Below are 19628 nucleotides of genomic sequence, written 5' to 3'. Positions count from 1 at the left end.
TCCACAGATAGTACCCATCCCCAACTTGGTATTATCTTCCCCAACTCCAACCCCCCACACAACTCCCCGCACCCCCACCCTCCTCCCAAATTTGAATCTTTTTACCCCAATATTCACTATGCAGCGACCAGGAAGTTCAAGCATGCGCAGCACAGCGTGCAAGGGTACGAGAACATGTGCAAACCTAACGGAAGACTGGAAGGCAACAGGATGCATGGGGTCTTTCAGCAATAGTCTTTGGTCCCTATTTCCACAGTTTGAATTTGCAGGGCGAGTCAAGTGTCTGCTTCAGCTGTCCATTCTACCATATGCCCTATATGCTGTTGACACAGTTGCGGCTCTACCCAAGGAGAACTTCTCTCCATTGGCTCCCTGTAGCTGCAAGGATCAAATTAAAGACGCTCTGCATTATCCACAAGCCTTTCTGGGTCCTGGGACCTCAGTACATCCAACTCTCTCTCCCTAAATACCTCCCTGCTAGAGTTCTCCGGTCCTCTAGCTCTAACTCTCTGCAAGTCAAATGCTTCTCCAAGCAGAGAGGGGGTGGGGGGTAGATCTCTCTCGCTCACTCTTCAGCAGGAGCCTCCCTCTGGAATGGCCTTCCTGCCCATCTTCGTCTTGAGTCATATCTCCTTAAATTCCAGAAGCTTCTCAAGACCTTCCTCCTCTCTTCCCTCCCCCTACCTTGCTAGATCCACCTGGTTCTTTGTCTGGTTGCCTGTCTCCCTCATGAGCCTTACTGGGTCCAGGCCCTCCTTCGACCAGTCTACCCCTCTCCTTCCACCAGCACTTGCCCGTGGGGACCCTTCCCGGACTAGCCTACTGAGTTTGGTCCACCCCTGCCCCCTCGCACTAGTCGACCCCTTCCCTTTTTCTAAGCACTTGCCCTCCTGGCCCTCCCCTGCACTTTCCCACCCCTTGGCCCCTCTCTCCCACACTTCTCCCCCTTTCTATCTCCCTGCACTTCCTGTTATTGCACTTGCAAGATCCGAAATGTCACAAGGCCTAGTAGGACTGTTACTGTTATTTTTTTCCTCCCTCCCCCCTCATTTTTTCTTCTGCTGCCCGGAAACCCTTACTCTTACGTCCCGTCCCCTTTCCTCCATACTGCATGGGCATCCCTCGTTAGGGACGGGAGATGGAACCTTTTTCACCAGAAAAATCATTTTCCCCTTTAAATTGAGATGCACGCGGGGGCTCAGCCCTCAGAGAATGCGCTCCCCTTACCAGTCCTCTTTTCAGCGTTAACAGGAACGGACCGCTTTCTCCAGCACTCCTGGGTTAGGCCTCTGGCCCAGTAATTCCACATGCTCTTCCCCAGAGAAGGTCTTTTGTCTTCTTTTTTCTTGTCTTTAATCAGGTACCTCTGTCCTCTGGCCCCACGCTCCTCCCTGGCGCATGCCGACGTCAGCGGGCTTCAGCAGGTGTCCATCCTGCGAGGGGCTCTTCCCTATGTCCGACCACCCTCCGCTGCCTTGGCCCTGAACATGGCTGAGAGGGCTGGACCGCGTGCGACGCGCTGACACCACACGCTCTGAAGAACAGATTAGCCAGGTGGAGGGAGATTTTCACAAGGTCGCCTCCGGACAAGGTCGCCTTGTCAAGCACACGTCCAGGCCCAAGGTAGGGGCACTGTTTTCATCTGCACCCCGCAAGGGCGACTCCTTTCCCAGGAAGGGCAGGAGCGGGAGGGACCTATCACGTCCTAGTACCAGTGCAGGCACCAAGGCTGCTTCAGTTACCGCCCACCAAGCCGAGGGGTTGCGAGATCCTACCGGTGACTGTGCTGAGGGACCACAAGGGTCTACTACCAGGTTTCAACCCGAGGGGCTACATCCCAATACCAGACAGATGTCTGAGGGGGCGCCTGTACGCAGCATTACCGGCACCGCAGGCGAGGGCACTCCCCTAACAGGCCCCAACTTCGGCCACGCCCAGTGCGGTAAGCACCACGACACAGGCACGTGGCACGCAGCCCGACAAAATGGCCGGCGGGCCAGACAAAATGGCAGCGCACCTGCCACCATCCCCCTCTGGGGACCAGGTAGGGGAACGAGTTTCCAGGTGTGACTGGTCATCATCTGGCACATGGCCCCCGGCATATCCTTCAGCGTAGCAGGGCAGATATACCCCACATACAGTAAGACAGAGTGTGCCCAGGTCTCTGCAACCTTAGGGCCCCGTACCCATGCCTGCTCCAACAAGCGTTCCAGCGGCCTGTGAAGACAGGTTTTTTTGTAAAATTCCTGACTCTGAAGAGGTCTCTGCAGAAGGGCACCATCCTCAAGGATGTTATCAGGGACATGCTCCCTCCGGTACTGCCGCCAGCACCCACGGTCACCGCGCCCATGAGCCCAGCGCTTGCTGGTCCTATGCAGTCCCCTGCCTGCGCCAGTCCCCATGACACTGGCTCCCATGCCTCCGCAAGTCACAGCAGTCCCGTATCCGCCACCACAGCAGCATCTGGCACCTGCCAGTATGCCACAGCCACTGGCGCCCAGCTGCACAGGACCAACATTGGTGTGTGGGCCTTGCAGAGTATTTGGAGCTCCCTCCCTCAGCCTGAGGTTGAACAAACAGAGGCGGGGTGGGGGATGGGTACTGGCAGAAGTCCTCCCCCTACGCTCCATGGTTAAAACAGGGATTCCAATGCAGAAGGAGGTGGTGGCGCTTGCCAAAAAAAAAAAGATTACTCAAATTACCCTCTGCACAGCCTACCAATAGGCGCCTCGTCACCAAGTTTAGGCAACTGGAAGGTGACCCCCCCTCTTGCTGTCGGTGCACCCCAGCCACACTCCTCGGTGATTGCTGCACTTTGCTCTATTCCAAGCCACAATCGTCATCAGCTACATCAGCCTCTACACTCCTGGGTAAGGATGAGAAGCTCTTGGAAGCATATGGAAAGAAAATCTATTCCAACGCTTCTCTACATCTGCGCCAGTCCAATGCTGATGCCATGCTGGCTGCTGTCAATCAAAGTCTCTGGCAAGAGATCGCCCTTTTCCTTCCTGAGCTTCCTGTGCAGAGCCAGGCGCGCTTAAAGGCTGGGCTGGCTGAAGCCAAAAAGGTTGCGTTGGTTATAATGGAATCCACGGTGGCACACACTGACACCTCGGGTGTGCCATATGTATTGCTACCGACATGAGAAGGATGGCCTGGCTACTGGCGACGAAGTTCAACCCAGATGTCCAAGAGCGTATACAGCCAGCCACACCAGCGCTCAGACAAAGGTCGGTTTTTTGGCAGCTTTAGGGGCTTCCAGGAGAGATGGTCCAGACAACCGGACAGATTCCTGAGCCAGCACAGGCGTAAGCAGCACAAGGCGGCTCACAGGGGCTTTTTCCAGTCCCCCCTCCTCAGCCCCAGCCTCAGAGGGCAAAAAGGCACAACACAGCTATCCGGATCCACGAGTCTCCAGTGGGGGGCAGGCTTGCCCTTCCTTCTCAACGCTGGCAGACAAGGTTCACGGACCCATGGATCCTTTCAGTAGTATCCACGGTCTCCCGGCTACCTATCCTAAATGCCACCATACCTAAATGCCACCATACCTGTGTCTACTCTACCCGAAAATGGGACCCCCAATGCAATTTCTGTGATGCCACAGTCCTCTACCCCTATCCCGCATTGTATTGACCTGCATGCTACAATGTCTATGTCTAGGTCTATGACCCCCCCCCTGGTAATGGTAATGGGACCTTCAATGTTGTTAACGCCACCTCCGCCCCAACCGATGCCTCCGCTACCCCTACAACCACACCTACCCCTCATAGCCAACCAGCCTTGTCCACCCTAGGACCCCATCTCAAGTGCGCCTTGATCAATGCCCGCTCCATTAATGCTCATGCCCTAGACATATATGACCTCATCACCACTCACAACCTAGATCTCCTTATGGTTACTGAAACCTGGTTACATGAAGCCTCTGGCCCTGTCCTATCCCTTGCACCCCCACCTGGCCATACAGTCACTAGACAAGATCGCCCTTCCAAAGGTGGAGGCGTTGCCCTAATAGCCAAGGACTCCCTCGCCATCAGAAAGATGGACAAAACCATGAACAATAACAGTAATTATCTCCAATTGAAACTCAGTATCTCCCACCACTGTACCATCACCCTGCACCTTGTCTACCGCCCCCCAGGCCCTAGAGGTGACTTTCAGACCTCCCTCACCCACCTCCTAGCAGACAATCTAAAAAAAACAACCAAAGCCATCCTACTCGGCGACATTAACCTAGGACGGAACGGACCCAAAGACCCTGTCGCTAAATCGTTAGACTCAGCCCTCGAGACTTTAGGATTCAGAAACTCTATCACAGACCCCACCAACACGCTAGGCAGAACCCTGGATTGGGTCGCCCAACATAACTGCCCTCTATCACAGGCAATACCCATACCCCATGGTCTGATCACCACGGCATGACTTTTGGCATCCCCACTGCCAGAACCTCCCCTCCCCCTTCTCACCCTCTTCCTCCTGCACTCTCTAGAAGTACCTGCCAACTCACAAAAGACAGACTCCTTCCATTCCTCCAGGCACCCACCTTTAGACCACCCTTCTCCAATGACCCAGAAGCCCACGCCCAAGCGTATGACACCGCTATCACAACAGCAATCAACTCCATCGCCCCACTCAAACCTCGAAAAACTAAACCCACTAGCCACACCAATGCATGGATCACCCCAGACCTCATCAAACTCTGTTCTGACAAACGTGCTGCCCTAACCCTCTGGCAAGCCACTCACACCGACAAAGACAATCAAAACTTTAAAGCATGCTCAAAGGAGTACTAGAAAGCCATCATTCACGCCAAAGCTAAATCCTTCGAAACTAGAATCTATGACGCTAAGTCTAACACAAAAGAAATGTTCTCCATATTCAGAGAACTAGAGTCCCCTACACCCACCCCCAAAACTTCACCAAAGACAAGACATGGTGTGACGACATTCAAACAGCCATGCGTAACAAGCTAAACTCACTACAAACAAAAATCCTGAACACCAAACACGCACTCACCAGCCCTCACACCCCTGCCCCCCTCCTCTCCACCTGACACCTCTCCCCTCTTCTCATTTAAGCCTATTCAGGAGCAGGACATAATCAACCTCATGAAAACTATAAAGCCTTCCAACTGCAAAGGTAACTCCTGCCCAGCCGCAATTATTAAGGACTGTGCTGACACTCTCGCCCCATTCTTAATAGCCTTTCTCAACGCCTCTTTTGCCACAGGGCAAGTCCCCTCTTGCCTCAAGGAAGCCTGGGTCCGACCCCTCCTAAAAAAAAAACTAAAAAAAAACACACTTGACCCCATCTCACCCAATAACTACAGGCCCATCACCACTGTCCCCTTCTTACTTAAGATACTGGACAAAGCAGCGTACTTGCAAGTGCAACACTTCATCGAAGAGAACAAACTCCTAGGATTACGACAATCCGGCTTTCGCCCCAGGCACGGGACAGAGACCGCATTACTTGACCTCAAAAACCAGATGGACGATGCTAGAGACAAAGGTAAACTGGTCTTACTCCTACTTCTGGACCTCTCTGCGGCATTTGACCTCGTAGACCATAATGTCCTATGCCACCTATGCCACCACCTCACTGCCACAGCCAAATTCTCCCCTGACGCCACTGCATGGATTACCTCCTTCTTACAAGGTAGGATCATGCAAGTTCTCTGATCTAGCCTTGGCCTCACCCATCATCATGCTCTGTGTAGTGCCCCAAGGCTCCTGCCTCTCCCCTACTCTCTACAACATCTTTACACGCCCCCCTCTTTCTCATCCTTGACTCCATGGGTATCTCCTACACCAACTATGCGGACGATACTCAGATCCTCCTCACCCTCATAGGCAACTACGACACAGACTCCACAACTCTTAACAACATCTAAAACACCATCCAAACGTGGATGGCGGTCAACAGACTCTGCCTCAACTCTGACAAGACAGAACTCCTGCTGGTAGGATCCACTGACACGCTCAGAAATCTTGCCACCCAGCGCAGCCACTTCACCATTGCCTCCATCAAAATCCCAGTATCTGGTACAGTGACAAACCTTGGAGTCTATCTGGATTCCAATCTATCCATGACGAGACAAGTCAATGCAATTGCCTCCTCTGCAGCCTACCATGCAAAACTCATTAACGCTGCCAGGCCATTTCTCTCTAAAGAGAACTGCACCAACATAGCCAGAGCTATCACCGGTTCTAGGTTGGATTACTTTAACATGCTCTTCCTAGGGACCTCCACTAAAAATCTAGAAAAACTGCAAGTAATCCAGAACAATGCCCTGCGTGCAGCCCAAGGTATCTCTGAAAGAGAACACATCTCGGCCGCCAGAAAATCAGCCCACTGGCTCCCTATAAAGTAGAAGGTTATATTCAAAGCCCTGACTCTCACCCATAAATGCATCCACCTCTCTGCACCAGCTTACCCATCACAAAGAATCCACCCCGCCACATCTGCAAGGCCAACCAGAACACCCACGCAAACATGCTCACTGTGCCCAGGGTAAAAAGAGCCAGGGCAGGAGCGGCTAGCTTCCCCTACCTTGCCTCCCTCCACTGGAACTCCCTTCCTATGACGCTTCGTGCCAAAGCCTCACTCCTTGCCTTTCGCAAAGCCATGAAAACGACTCTGTTCGCCAGACCTACACCACAGTCCCTACAGGACCTCGCGCCACCTCTCCCTATAAACCTGCAAATGTATCTGCAACTAGCTGACTGCATTAATGTGTTACCAATGTAAAATGTAAAATGTATATTATACATCCCTGTAACTAAGCTCCCTGCAAGTGACAGCGGCACAATGCCCATGGGCTGTTTTGTGCGCTATACAAATGTAAAAACAAAAATAAATAAATATCCCTCCCTCTCCTCCCCTCCCACAGATTGGGACAGCAACTCTGTTGGCGGAAATTTGCTCGCTCGCAGAGAGTCAGGCAGTGGAGGAAGTCCCAGCCCCCCAGCGGAGTCTGGACTTCTATTCACAGATTTTCGCCATACACAAGAACCACCAGGCTGTCCCGAGAGTTGTGTTGGACCTTTCCACCTTGAACCTTTTCCTCCCACTTTAAAAGTTCAAGATGGTTACCCCAGCACTTATAGGGGAGACACTGTGCGAAGGAGACTGGATGTGCTCCCTGATCTGAAGGATGCTTACCTACACGTCCCAATTTGGCAGCCCCATCGGTCCTTTCAGCGGTTCAGGATCATGGGATTTCATTTTCAATACAAGGTTCTACACTTTGGCCTCAATCCCGCCGCCAGGGTCTTTACAAGACTGATGAACGCAGTGGCAGCCCTACTCAGGGCCCAAGTTCACCACGTCTACCCATACCTAGACGAGTGGCTCGTCAGGGCAAATTCTCTGGAGGCAGTGCACCACACCGCCTCTGCCCTCATGAATACACTATACAAGCTGGGATTTTCCATCAATCTCAAGAAGTCAAAGCTTGAGCCCACACAGAGTCTAACGTTCCTGGGCATCATCTGGAATCCGAGCTCAGAGGATTTTCCCCTCAGAGGACAAGATCACAGCCATCAAGAAGGCCACAGGACATTTTCTCAGCAGAGCAGTCACCTCGGCGTGGTGGTACCAACACCTCTTGGGCATCATGGAGGCATGTCTCCTTGCTGTGCCGCATATGGGACTCAGGATGAGGCGCTTGCAGCTACACTTTGCAGCCTCCTGGAACCAGGAAAGTGGTTCCCACGTTGAGATGGTCAGCATCCCACCTCATCTCCACCAGGACCTAGTCTGGTGGAGCAGGGGCAGCAACCTGCTGCTAGGCAGGCCCTTACGGCAACCAGAGCCTCAGGTCACCAGCACCACAGACTTGTCCTTAAAGGGTTGGGGAGCTACCCGGACAGGCACAGCATCCATGGGGTCTGGTCCCATCAGGGGCGGCGGCTCACATGAACTGGCTCGAGTTGATGGCCATCTGGCTTGCTCTCAAAGCTTTCCTCCCTATGTTCAGTGGCAAGGCGATCCTTATTCAGACCGACAGCTCCACAAGCATGTATTACATCAACAAGAAGGGTGGCACCAGGTCTACTCCCCTATGAACTCTAGCAGTCGACATGTGGAAGTGGGCTCTGGTAAACAACATACACCTGTCAGCAGTACACCTCCCGGGGGATTACAACTTGGAGGCGGACAGACTCAGCAGACTGGGTGTGGACAGCTACGTATGGCAGTTGAACGAACAGGTTCTTCAAGGGATCTTCGACAGGTGGTGTCATCCTCAGGTGGACCTGGTACAACAGGTGGTGCCCCCAGTTTGCATCCTGGCAGGGACAGGGCAGGGGCTCTCTGGGCAAAGCAATGCAGATCCAGTGGAACGACATGGACGCGTATGCCTTCCCTCCGACCCCCCTGGCTCACAGGGTAATCTGCAGGATCCGGCAGGCCCGGCACCTCTGTATCATCCCGATAGCTCTGTGGTTGCCAGGAAGACCATGGTTCTCGGAACTACTCAGCCTGGTGGATCAGGCCCCAGTGCACCTTCTCCTGGGTCCAGCACACCTACTATCGCAGCAGGGAGGCACAGTCATCCATCCCACACCCCAGAAATTAGCCCTTGCAGCGTGGTTCCTGAACAAGTCACAATGAGGCATCTGCAGCTGTTTTAGGCCAACCAAGACATTATACAAGGGGCTAGGAGTGATGCTACCAGGAGCCAATACAAATGCAAGTGGACTAGGTTTTGTCACTGACCAGAATCAAAGGAGGTCGATCCCTTGAACTGCCCGTTGGACAACGTGCTATCCTTCGTGGCACACCTCGCACACTCGGGAGTTCAGGTAGACACATGCTGCACCTATCTGGCAGCTATTGGAGACTACATGAACTCAGAGCAGGAGGTGTTGCATTATTACCCAAGGTTGTCTCCTCATTCCACCTGAATGAGGAGATAGTTCTACTGACTTTCTTCACAGACCCTAAGGTTGACGCTCAGAGGGTGCTGCCCTGTCTAGATATATGGCACACTCTAAAATTCTACCTTGACAGGATCAAGGGCTTCCTCAAATCAGACCCTCTCTGTCACCTTTCGGTGGGTCATAGCCGGTTCTGCAGGCCTTTAAGGCTTCCATAACTAGGTGGATGGTTTCGGCCATCAAGGAGGCGTATGAGAGGCAGCACAAACCTCTTGCAGCCAACATGCATGCCCATGCGATCAGAGCTAAGGTCATGGCTGTTGTGTTCCAAAGGCACGTGCCGTGGCAGGTTATCAGGAAGGCGGCTACATGGGCTATGCCCTCAGCCTTCTGTAAGCACTACTGCCAATTCCAGGTCGGACGCAGCATAGGGTCAGCCAGGGTTAAGGAACTTGTTTTCTTTGGAGGGGCAACTCTCCACCCTGGGGCTAAATTCAGTTGTAATCGCCCATGCAGTATGGAGGAAAGGGGACGGGATGTAGGAGTAATTATAAGTTACTCACCGTAGTCACAAACATACTCCTAGTCCATAGTCCCCATTTCCTCCATACGTCCCACCATCCTCCTCCCTAATAAAACTGGTGTCATTAGGCGATGGTAATATTGTCGACGTGTCAAAGGGGACTGAGGAGTGGCGCCGGTGGGTGGAGTCAGTGGAGCACATGCTCCCAGGGTCGCGCCCTCACGCGCACCTAAATTTAAAGGGCAAGATGATTTTTCTGGTGTAAAAGCTTCCGTCTCCCGTCCTTAGCAAAGGACGCCCATGCAGTATGGAGGAAAGGGTACTATGGACTAAGAGTACATTAGTCACTATGGTGAGTAACTTATAATTTCTGATGTATAGGTGCCATACATAATGTTCAATAAATAAATACATAAATAAGGAGCTTTTTGGTGTTGGAGTGGGAGGGGGCAGGGTAGTCATAATCCAGCCAAACATAATCCCTGTTGGCTTTGGTGCTGCATGCTCTGTTTAACAGACAATCTGCCTACTTCAACCCTTTTCAGAGGACCTTCCCCTCCACTGCATGCTTTTACTCTTCCCACACCTCCACGGTAACAATATTTAGGGATATTTGCCCTGCAAATGATCACAAGACAAAAGAAGCCCAAAAGTAGGCCAATACCCAGGAAACCGATACGTGTCTGATTTTCCACCCAACAGGGATTTCTCTAGCCCAAATGTGCAGGAAATAGCCCAAACTGTCAGACCTGATTACTCTGCATAAATATGCACTTTTTAGTTTTGGCTATTAGGCGGCACGTATAAGGCAAAACTATTGCAGTAGAGAACAGGTAGGAGGGAGCTGGCATGTGAGGAGAGACACAAAGCTTGTGGGTGTTGCTTGCAAATTTACATACCCATTCACTGTCTTTGGCTGTGCTAATCCCTACGACCATTCCCACCCACTATCTATCTCTCCTTGCCCAAAACACATCATCCTAGGATCTCTCTGAGGTAGTTTTACCAAGAAGTAACAACCAACTATGCCCTCAAAGTGCCTGCCAGTGTTACATCACTGCAGTCTTCTAAACGTTAATGGCTAAATTGGAGTTGTAAATGTGCCACTAGTGCAATACAAATGTTTAAGCCATGTGTGCCTTCAGCCGCTTGATTTATAAGCATTATGTGGGTCCTTAAGTGAAGTCCTGTTAAAAACAAGCTACGGTAAAGCAAATAGTTTTGACTTGTATTAGTAGGCATTTTCCAGACACTGCTATTATACTTCCAAGTACTTGCAGCATTTGACAGCTGCTACCATTATTGACCAGTTAGTACTTTGAGGGCAGTGCCTGGCAAATGTCTATTGCATACCCACACAAAAGACACAAACTGCTGGCCTTGCCAATGATTGTTTTCATGTACGAGCCTAGGAGGGAAGGTGGGACCAGAGCTAGTGATTTGAATGCAGTCACAGAAGCATTTTCCTAATCAGGATCTGCTTGACACGGTCATGTAAGAGTCAGGCAAAAACCTAATTGGATTAATGCTTTACAGGAAAGTAACAGCAAACCAAAGTACTGTGTAGCAATACAAAAATGTGAAAAGCACACACTAAACAGTGGTCACATTTTGTCCCAGCTGGCTTCAGCAAGTTTTTAGACAAAACTAAAAACAACCATTTTACGTTGGCCATTCTGTAACTCCTAGGTTGCCCTAGAGTCCTTCCAAAGAGTATCAATCCTCTGACTACGCTGACCTTACATACTACTTGATATAACAGCTGCCAGTCCGAAGAAGCTCTAATCCACTCTGCACAGCTCACATTTTCTTCATGCGGCACTTTTTAGTTTTGTTACAATTTTGCTTATACTCTGCTTATGCTGCTCAAACATGAATGTACCTACTTGGTTCCATACTTCGATTGTTTGTTTGCACTCCCCGGTTTACCTTATCCCCCTGCCTTTCCCTCCACCTACAACTCGTTGGCCCCTGACTCTGATTGGGCAGGTATCGCTTGCGCTGAAAAATGTTGTAATTTGGCATGTTATAAAACTTCAATTAGTTGAAATTGAAAAACTTCAGTTGCTGCGGTAATCTATATTTTGTGCAGAAGACGCAGATGGCACTTCTTAAAAACATGTTTGTTTTGGCATGCAGAGTAAAAAACAAAGTATACCTGATTGTACATTTCCAAGCCTCCGTTGCAGTGACTCCAGCCGATTTATATAATCTGTCAGAGCTCTATCAGGATCATAATTTTGAAGATGGGAACACGGCCCTAGCTCTGCCGGAACACCCTGGTACCTTTGGTATGAGAACAAGAGAAGTAATTATTTTCAGTGTGAAATAGAGCTCTATTTTACATGGAAAGAAGCAGGCGTCAATTCAAGGGACATTTGTTTCAAAGAACAAGTTCCAGAAGTTACAATTCACAAATATGCATGTTTCAAGTACAGTAGTAACAGAGACAGCAATAACCCAGAAATTGTAATTTATATGGAATTTACAAGCCCATATTCTGTGCTGTGAAATTAGTCAAGGCAGATCTCATCTACAAACGTTGAAAATCTGACATTTGGCAGTTTGTGAGATGGGAAAATGCCTGGATGTCCAAGATATAAAGTTGGATTGTGGTGGACCCAGGAATGTTATGGAAGAAGGAGGGCAAGAAAAGCTACAAAACAATAGAACGCTGGTGAAAGAAATGCCCCATGACTGGCTGAAGCATTTCCATCAATCACTTTTCGGAATTCTTAGTGGGAAGGAAACTTGCAGAGTTGAAACACATCCTAACTTTTCCACCAACACTATCAGTTTGCCTTGTAAAATGTAATAGGTGGGGAAGGCAGTTTTGAGCAGGGAAGGCAGTTATGAGCAGAGCTCAAGAACACCACACCCAGCAAAATGCTAATACACAATGTACACCAGCAGGCAAGCAACAACACCTACTTTGCACAGGCTAATAGCAACCTCTATCCTGGTCACTCAGTTGCCATTCATTTATCCATAACACCACCTTCTTACTTGCAGGACCCACAGTGCCAGGACGCCACAGAAATGGCAAAAGCAGCATTACAGCAAAAACTAGTGACATGGAATAGCACAAAAGTGCAAGTCTGCCTGGTTACTAAGTGTAAGTGAGGACTGACAAACAAGGTGGTTAACTGAGGAGCCACTAGCGTACTCGCCCGAGGCCCTCCCAGGACCATCAGTTGAGGCCCAGCAGTCCCGCTTTGAAGGACGAGCAATACTATCACTTAAAAGATGTCCTTCAATTGAAGTGAAAAATGGTGTTCAATACTGTCAGCCTTTAAGGGAGAGAAGATTAAGGGGAAGAATGCCCAAGAAAATTATCCCAAGGAAGAATTAGCTATTTTAGTATTGCATGCAAGAGGTACGCCAGGCTCTGAATGAGGGTCTATTACTGGAACAGGTCTCTCTGTTGAGTGCCCACTGGATATGCAAGTCCCAGAAAAGGGCGCAGAGCCCAACGCAGAATACCAAGGAGCGAAACATCTTGGACAAGTATTTGTCATTTGCACATATATGAAACGGTGGTCGGTCAAAATCTGGAAAAAAAAATCTCGAATGACAATAAGGTTGAAAAAAATATATCTCGAGAAAAAAGTCGAATTAGCCTTTTTTAAATTATATATTTATTTTGGGGTCTGGGATTAAAAAAAATGGGTAAAAAAAATAATTAAAAAAAGGGAGGTTTAGGGGGGAAGCCCCCCATTTCAAATAAAAAACGGCATAAAAAAAATGCGACTTTTTTTTCGACCTTTTTTTCGAGATTTTATTTTTCGATGATATCACTATAAACCACATGAAACCAGGGCACAAACAAGCATACCTTCAGTATTCCTAGCACTTAAGATTAACTCTGTAGCCACCAATACCACTGCCTCATCCCAAGGTGCCAGACAGGTGTTTGCAGAATTTGGACTGTGGATACTGGGTCAGGGGTCAAATTGGACCACCACACAAAACACCACACCACACCACACCCTGCACAAAAGTGGGAACAGAGGCCATGCAATTGGGGTGGAGGTAGAAGCATTATGGACACACCAAGCATAAAACAAATGGGAAACAGATTCACCAATAAGCACCATCATTAGAAAAATTGGTACAAAAGCTGAACTATAACATGAGACTGACGTCTCCATACTTTGCAGGAGTTAGGACTGCATTTGAGAGAGTTATGAGAGGCTAAGGAGAGGGGTTCTTCTCATCCCCTTCCTGCCCCCGCTGATCCTACTCGAGTTGGTCAAGTCAACAAGGCCACATTTTGAAAGAGCCAAGAAACAAGTAATGGCTAACACTGCAGAACGTGAGGCAAGGTCAGCTCGACCTTGTCACCACATTTTGAAAGAGCCAAGAAACAAGTAATGGCTAACACTGCAGAACGTGAGGCAAGGTCAGCTCGACCTTGTCAAGAGGGAATGGGGACCTCTCTAAGCATCAGGTGGGAGTCCTACCAGGGTGAAAGCCAGAGCCATTCCTGCCATAGAGGGTGAAGGTGGCAGTTGGGAGGGCCTCAGTTACTGTCCGCTCCCAAAGTGCCTGTACATGTATGGGCAGTACCACTAATAACCGCCCCCATACCTCTGTATGAAGATGCTGAGGAGTTTGTTTTGTCTCATTTCATGGCAATACATCCAACAGCATTCCCAGTAGATTGCCCGTGACATAGCAACCCACCAGACCCTTCAGACAGACAGCACCAGTCATGCTGGGGAGAGAGAGAAAACCATGCAGAGCAGCAGCGACCATACGCGAAAGCAAAGAAAACGATTCAGCCACAGCCGAAATCAACTCGCGTAGCAACAGAGCAGCTGCAATGTGGTTCCCTAACACAGACTTTAACCCGCCGTGGAGCGGCTCCCGTGCATGGACACCAGAGACATTCAAAAACCTCCTAGGATTCAGCTGATGCCACAGGAATATTATTCAACGCAGGCCACCAATGGCTTGTTGCAGAAGACCCGCAAGGAAAAAAGGATAGCGCTTAGCTGCCGATACAGAGGTAACGCACAGCCACAGAGAATGTTGCAGCTAGTAAGACTGACAAAAAACGGTCCGAGGCAACCCACAGAGCACCGGGATGGTACCTATGTGGGGATGAAGAAGTGATTATTCTTTTTATTTTTAATATCATTATTAGTTTGTTACAAACTTTTAAAAAGAGCATTCTACTTGATAACATACATTATGCAAGTGTTTTACACTCATCCTTTAAGGACCAAAGTTTATCATCTTATCAGGTTAAGATGTCCTTGTCAGACATGTCCTCAGATAAAGTTAGTCCGACATCATTCCTAATTCTCCATGTTCTTCTCTGTTGTTACTAGTAACTTGGATAATTGTTCCAAGAAGGTGGTCAATGCAACCGTCAGTTTTTGTTTGATTCATCAAAGCATAATGACCACCACTCATGAGCGTTCGTTTTTCTGTGAAAGGACTCAAATATTTAGATCTCAGGGATCTTAATGCTGGGCAAAAGAGTGTTAAGTGCTACAATGTTTCCTCAGTGTCATCACTAAATCTGCATTTGCACTCTTGTGTTGGAGCTGTTTTGCCGCGTACTTAACTCTTTGGTTGGAAACAGGTTAAGGTGAAATTTCTTATAGAGATTCCTGTGGAATTTGCTTGGAAATTTCACCAGATAATTCAATAGCTTGTTCAGGGCTTTGGCCTCACTGGGAGCATTTTGCATCAGTTTATGTTTGAGTCTCTGATCAACTGTGTCTATCCAGTCTTGAAGCCAAAATGTATTTTTTTACCAACTCTGGATTTGCTAATAATGTGTCCATGTCAGTGTTTATGTCCTCCAAGACTTCTTCACACCGTTCATCCCATTCAGTGAGTATGGATTCGTTCTTGCGTATGCCGGGGCTGTGTAGGATGTTGAATTGTGGCGGTCTATCTTTAACAGGCATTTATTGATGTTAATTCCATTTCCTATCTCATGCAGGGTGTTGGAACGCCTTTAGGCAGCCATAGCACTATGCTGCAGAAATTATTTTCAAGAGTTGCCCATAATGACCAGGGGCATCCTCGTGCACACTCACCTCCATGAATCAATGCAGGTACCACCTTTTGTCTGTAAAAATCTACTACTGCCTTTAGTGAAAATTTGCCAAATTTATTGTTAATCAGAGCACCCTGCGCTGTCAATTATTTGCATGTTGCTTTTGTTTTTTCTACCCAGGGAGCATCATTGATGTTAGAGTTGATCCACATCCCTAGGTATTTTGTGTAATTAACGCAATTTAGTGTCTCTTTCTCAAGATGCCACTGAAACTTCTTTTTGTGGTTGCCTTTTCTCCCTCTTCAATTTTGGAGAGTTACTATTTCAGATTTCGAGGGATTGATGTTTAGCCCATTCTCTTCTACATGCTTTTCCATTAAAAGGAGTTTCCTTTGTAGTCTAATCGGGGTGACATCTAGCAAGACTAAATCATCCACATATAGCATCCAGCAAAGATGGTTCCCATTCATTTTAGGCGGAAAAACAGGTACGCTCCCTAGGGTCTCGCCAATGGAAGAAATGAATGCGTTGAAGAGAAGAGACGCTAAAGGGCACCCCTGTTTAACTCCTCTGAATGTCTTGATCGGCGCAGATAAGGTGCCTGCTTGGTCAAGGCGAATTCTTATTTCAGTATCAGTATGGAGTTCTTTCAGTGCTATGATCAATCAAGCTTATTGGACATTTCCATTTTTTTTGTTTTCTCCATAGTAGCTCCCTGTCCACGCTATTGAAGGCATGTGCCAAATCGATAAATGCAAGGTAGATTTTTGTTCCTTGTCGAATCGGCTCCATTTTGAAGAGATCGATTAGTAACAGATTTAGCCCACATCCAACGCCCTTGACGAAGCCTGTTTGTCTTGAATCATAGGTTTGTTTTGTTTTTATCCATGTTGACATTTGGAGTTGTATTTGGGAGGCAAATATCTTCCCCACAGTGGTGAGGAGAGCGATCGGATGATACATTTTCGGGTCTGATCTTATGCACTTTTTGAAGATCGGGAAAACGATTGCACTCTTCCACGACATCGGGATTGCATACTTCTGCTATTGTTGAAAACACTGCGAAACAGAATTTTGACCACTCCACTGGATTTTCCTTCAACATTTGATTTGTGATTCCGTTGGGTCCGGGGGCCCAGGAGGAGCTAACTTGTTTGATGTTCTTCAAGATGTTATCCTTCCCAAAATGGATGTCCCAATGAGTTAACAGTGGTAGAGTTGGAACTTCTGAGAGACCTTTTTTGTTATAGAACACATTATATTAATTTACCCAGTGTGTTTCTGAGACCATGTTGTTCAAGATGGCTTGTTGCGGGTCACTTATATTATTTATGAGTTTCCAAAAGTCTCTTAAGTTGTTGAATGATAAAGTACTCATCATGAGGATTTTAAGATCAAACATGTGTTTTTTCTTTAACCCAATGTTATGTAGCCCCGGTTTACTCTCTACGTATTGATCTAACAGAGAGCTATATTCAACCTTGTTAGCGTTGCCCCCGCTTATTCCAATTTGGCATTTCCTTACAATGTTCTTTACGTTGCTGGAATTTGGCCGTAATCTATTCCTGCTGGGTTCCACGGTAACGGATGAGTTCCATAAGTGAGGAATGGTTGTTGACTGCCTTTGGAGTGCTATTTCCACAACATTGTGGTTGCTCTGGTTCATAGTTATTCTTTGTGCTATGCTTTTAGACACAAGGAAGTAATCCAGGATGGATTCCTGTGTGTTCCTTTTCCGAGGTGGCTCGTGGAGGAATGTCACCTTTGGTGTTTCCATTAAGAATGGACAAGTCTCTTGCCTCCATTTCTTCTTGCCAATGACTCACAAATTGCCTGCTTTGACTGGCCTTTTGGAATGTATGAGTTTCTTTGCTCTTTTGTGTTAGGCACTCAATGTTGAAGTCTCCGCATAATATGTTCTGGTACGGATCCGCAATTTTAATATTGTCGATTAGCTCAGTTAATTGATCAACAAATGTGAATGTGCCTGCTGCTTTATGGTGCCAATATACGTTCAGGATGTGAATCTTATTCCCCTAAACCTTGAGTTCATCTGGAGTTTTAATTGCTGTTAGTTGAATGTAGGGGGTTATGTTACTTGAGCTAACGACACAGCATCCACTCTATTTTTTAATCATTAGTGCCCGGCGAGGGTCAACCAGAATGTAACAAACATTCTGATTGGCCCTCGCCAGGGCATTACCCGGCCGGGATTCTTTGCCATTGTTCCTGGTGAGAGGGGGGGGGGCGTGGCAGCCCCTCAGTCAATGGCCATCCCCGCTCCTAGCCTCCTCACGGCTGGAGGCTGCCATCCTCCCCCGCCGGGGATTCAGGTAAGTGTTTCTCCCCCCCCCATCCCCTGCAAACAATCCCCCTCCCAACCCCACTTACCTTCTTATTTTTACTTTTTCTGGAGCGAACGCGTTGGGCACACTAATGTTCCCAGCGCGCCCGCTCCCGATGGGAGCCATGGAAAGGGAAACAGACTCTGTTTTCCCTTCCCCAGTGGCCATTATTTTATTTTTTTCTGTTCCGAAATGCTGCGGCATTTAGGAACAGAAGAATTGCTATTAGTACGCCGGTCTTGCGGGCCGGGGTACTAATAGCAATAATACCCTTTCCGCAGGGGTATTATGAAATAGGTTAGTTCCTCCTAGGGCAGGGGCTGAAGAGCAGAGATCCAAGGACTGCTCCTTGGAGGACACCGATGGGAGAGGGATGGGTTCAGAGGTTTGCGAGTTCCAGGAGATTTTAAATGATCAACATTGGAGGCAGAAGTTGATCCAGGCGAAGGAAAGCTTGAATACTCCCAAGGTCCTGGAAAGTGAGGAGGGGAGGAGTTGTTGAAAGTGTCAAAAGAAGTAGAGACGTCCAAAAGGATGAGTATAGAATAACATTTAGAGTGGTGAGCATTAGAAAGAAAGTTGGAGTCATGCATAAGTGCAGTCTCAGTGTATTGTTCACTGGGGAAGCCAGTGAACCTCCTAGGATCTCCTAGGCCATTATCCTCAAGGTACTTAGTGAGCCAGTTAAAAAACAGCTGCCCAAGGACTTTTAAATAATGGGAAAAGAGGAAAATGGGTGATAGTTCATCCGGACGTTTGGATTAGCAGAGGTTTCTTCAATAGGGGTAGGACAGTGGCAGATTTGAAAGAGAGAGAGATAGAAGATAAAGAGCCTGGAAAGATAAGGGCAGGTGATTTAGACTAAGTCTTTGACAGTTTGGGAAGCAAACAGGTTGACAGGAGCCCAAGATGGGTAAAGATTCAGTAGGAGAGATACAGAAGAACTGGTTGAGAGTATACTAGAGAGAAGGTTGTGAGCGTCACAAAGTTTAGAGGAAACGTAGTGAGCAAAGTAATAAGCAGAAAGGGAGGAGGCAGTGGACATTGGCATGGGTGGCGGGTGCAAAGCTTTCAGGGTTGATGAAAGTTTTCAGAAGTGATTGAGAAGGGAGGAGAATAGGTTTGTTAAGCAGGAGTATTTGGCAAAGTCCAGTGTAGAGATGAAGGTAGCAAGGAATGTTTTATAGGCTAGGAGCAGAGAGGGGACCTGTGATTTGTGCCAGCATCATAGGTGCATTGTTTGCTTTGGGGGCCTGAATCTCAAAGGTGATCCATGGCTCAAGACAGAGATGGGAAGGTGTGAATGTTCAAGCAGGACAGTGTTGGTCAAAGGGAGTCATAAGTACATATTGAAAGACAGAAATAACAAATAATAATTGAGCAACATGAGGGACACAGGGGGAACTCTGGGCAAGGGGAAGCCACCCACTCCCTGGTGCGATTTATGGAGGCTGGGATTCCGCAGAGCTCACCCAGTTATGTTCTGGGCGATCCCAGAGTGCAGCTGCAGTGTAATTCAGTAAAGAGACACCTTATTATCCAAGGGGAAATATATCTTGCGAGAAAAGGAAATTAGATGACATCATTGAGTTTATAAGACTGGTCCAGTGGAGGAGTCACTTTAGTTACTCAGTAGGTAAGATTGATTGGATGGACCACGAGGGGCTCCAGTTCATTTAAAAGTAGGTATACCAAAGGGGACATTTTTAATAATTACGACTTTATAGCCCTTCAGGAGACATGGCTGATCTCCACTTGTGACGTAGATGGATTTACAATCATGGAGAATCTGCACAGGCCAACGCATAGTGAGAACGGCAGGGGTGCTTCTGCTTGCGCTCAGAAACTATTTTCTAATCCGTTGA

At 48.2% G+C, this 19628-nt stretch overlaps 1 protein-coding gene across 4 annotated transcripts in view; it reads right to left on the bottom strand.

Annotated features, from left to right (window-relative positions):
- Positions 1-19628, bottom strand: part of AKAP9 (A-kinase anchoring protein 9) — a 2953299-nt gene that overhangs the window by 44257 nt on the left and 2889414 nt on the right. For all 4 annotated transcript variants that reach the window (XM_069648423.1, XM_069648424.1, XM_069648425.1 and 1 more), the window contains one exon: positions 11561-11688. In XM_069648423.1, the coding sequence (XP_069504524.1) occupies positions 11561-11688 (128 nt within the window). The remainder of the gene's footprint in view (positions 1-11560; positions 11689-19628) is intronic.

Source organism: Ambystoma mexicanum, chromosome 2q (assembly GCF_040938575.1).
Source record: "Ambystoma mexicanum isolate Mex_15411 chromosome 2q, UKY_AmexF1_1, whole genome shotgun sequence".
Classification (NCBI taxonomy): Eukaryota; Metazoa; Chordata; class Amphibia; order Caudata; family Ambystomatidae; genus Ambystoma; species Ambystoma mexicanum.
The sequence above is the reverse complement of the archived record's forward strand: the minus strand, read 5'-3'. Positions and strand labels throughout refer to the sequence as shown.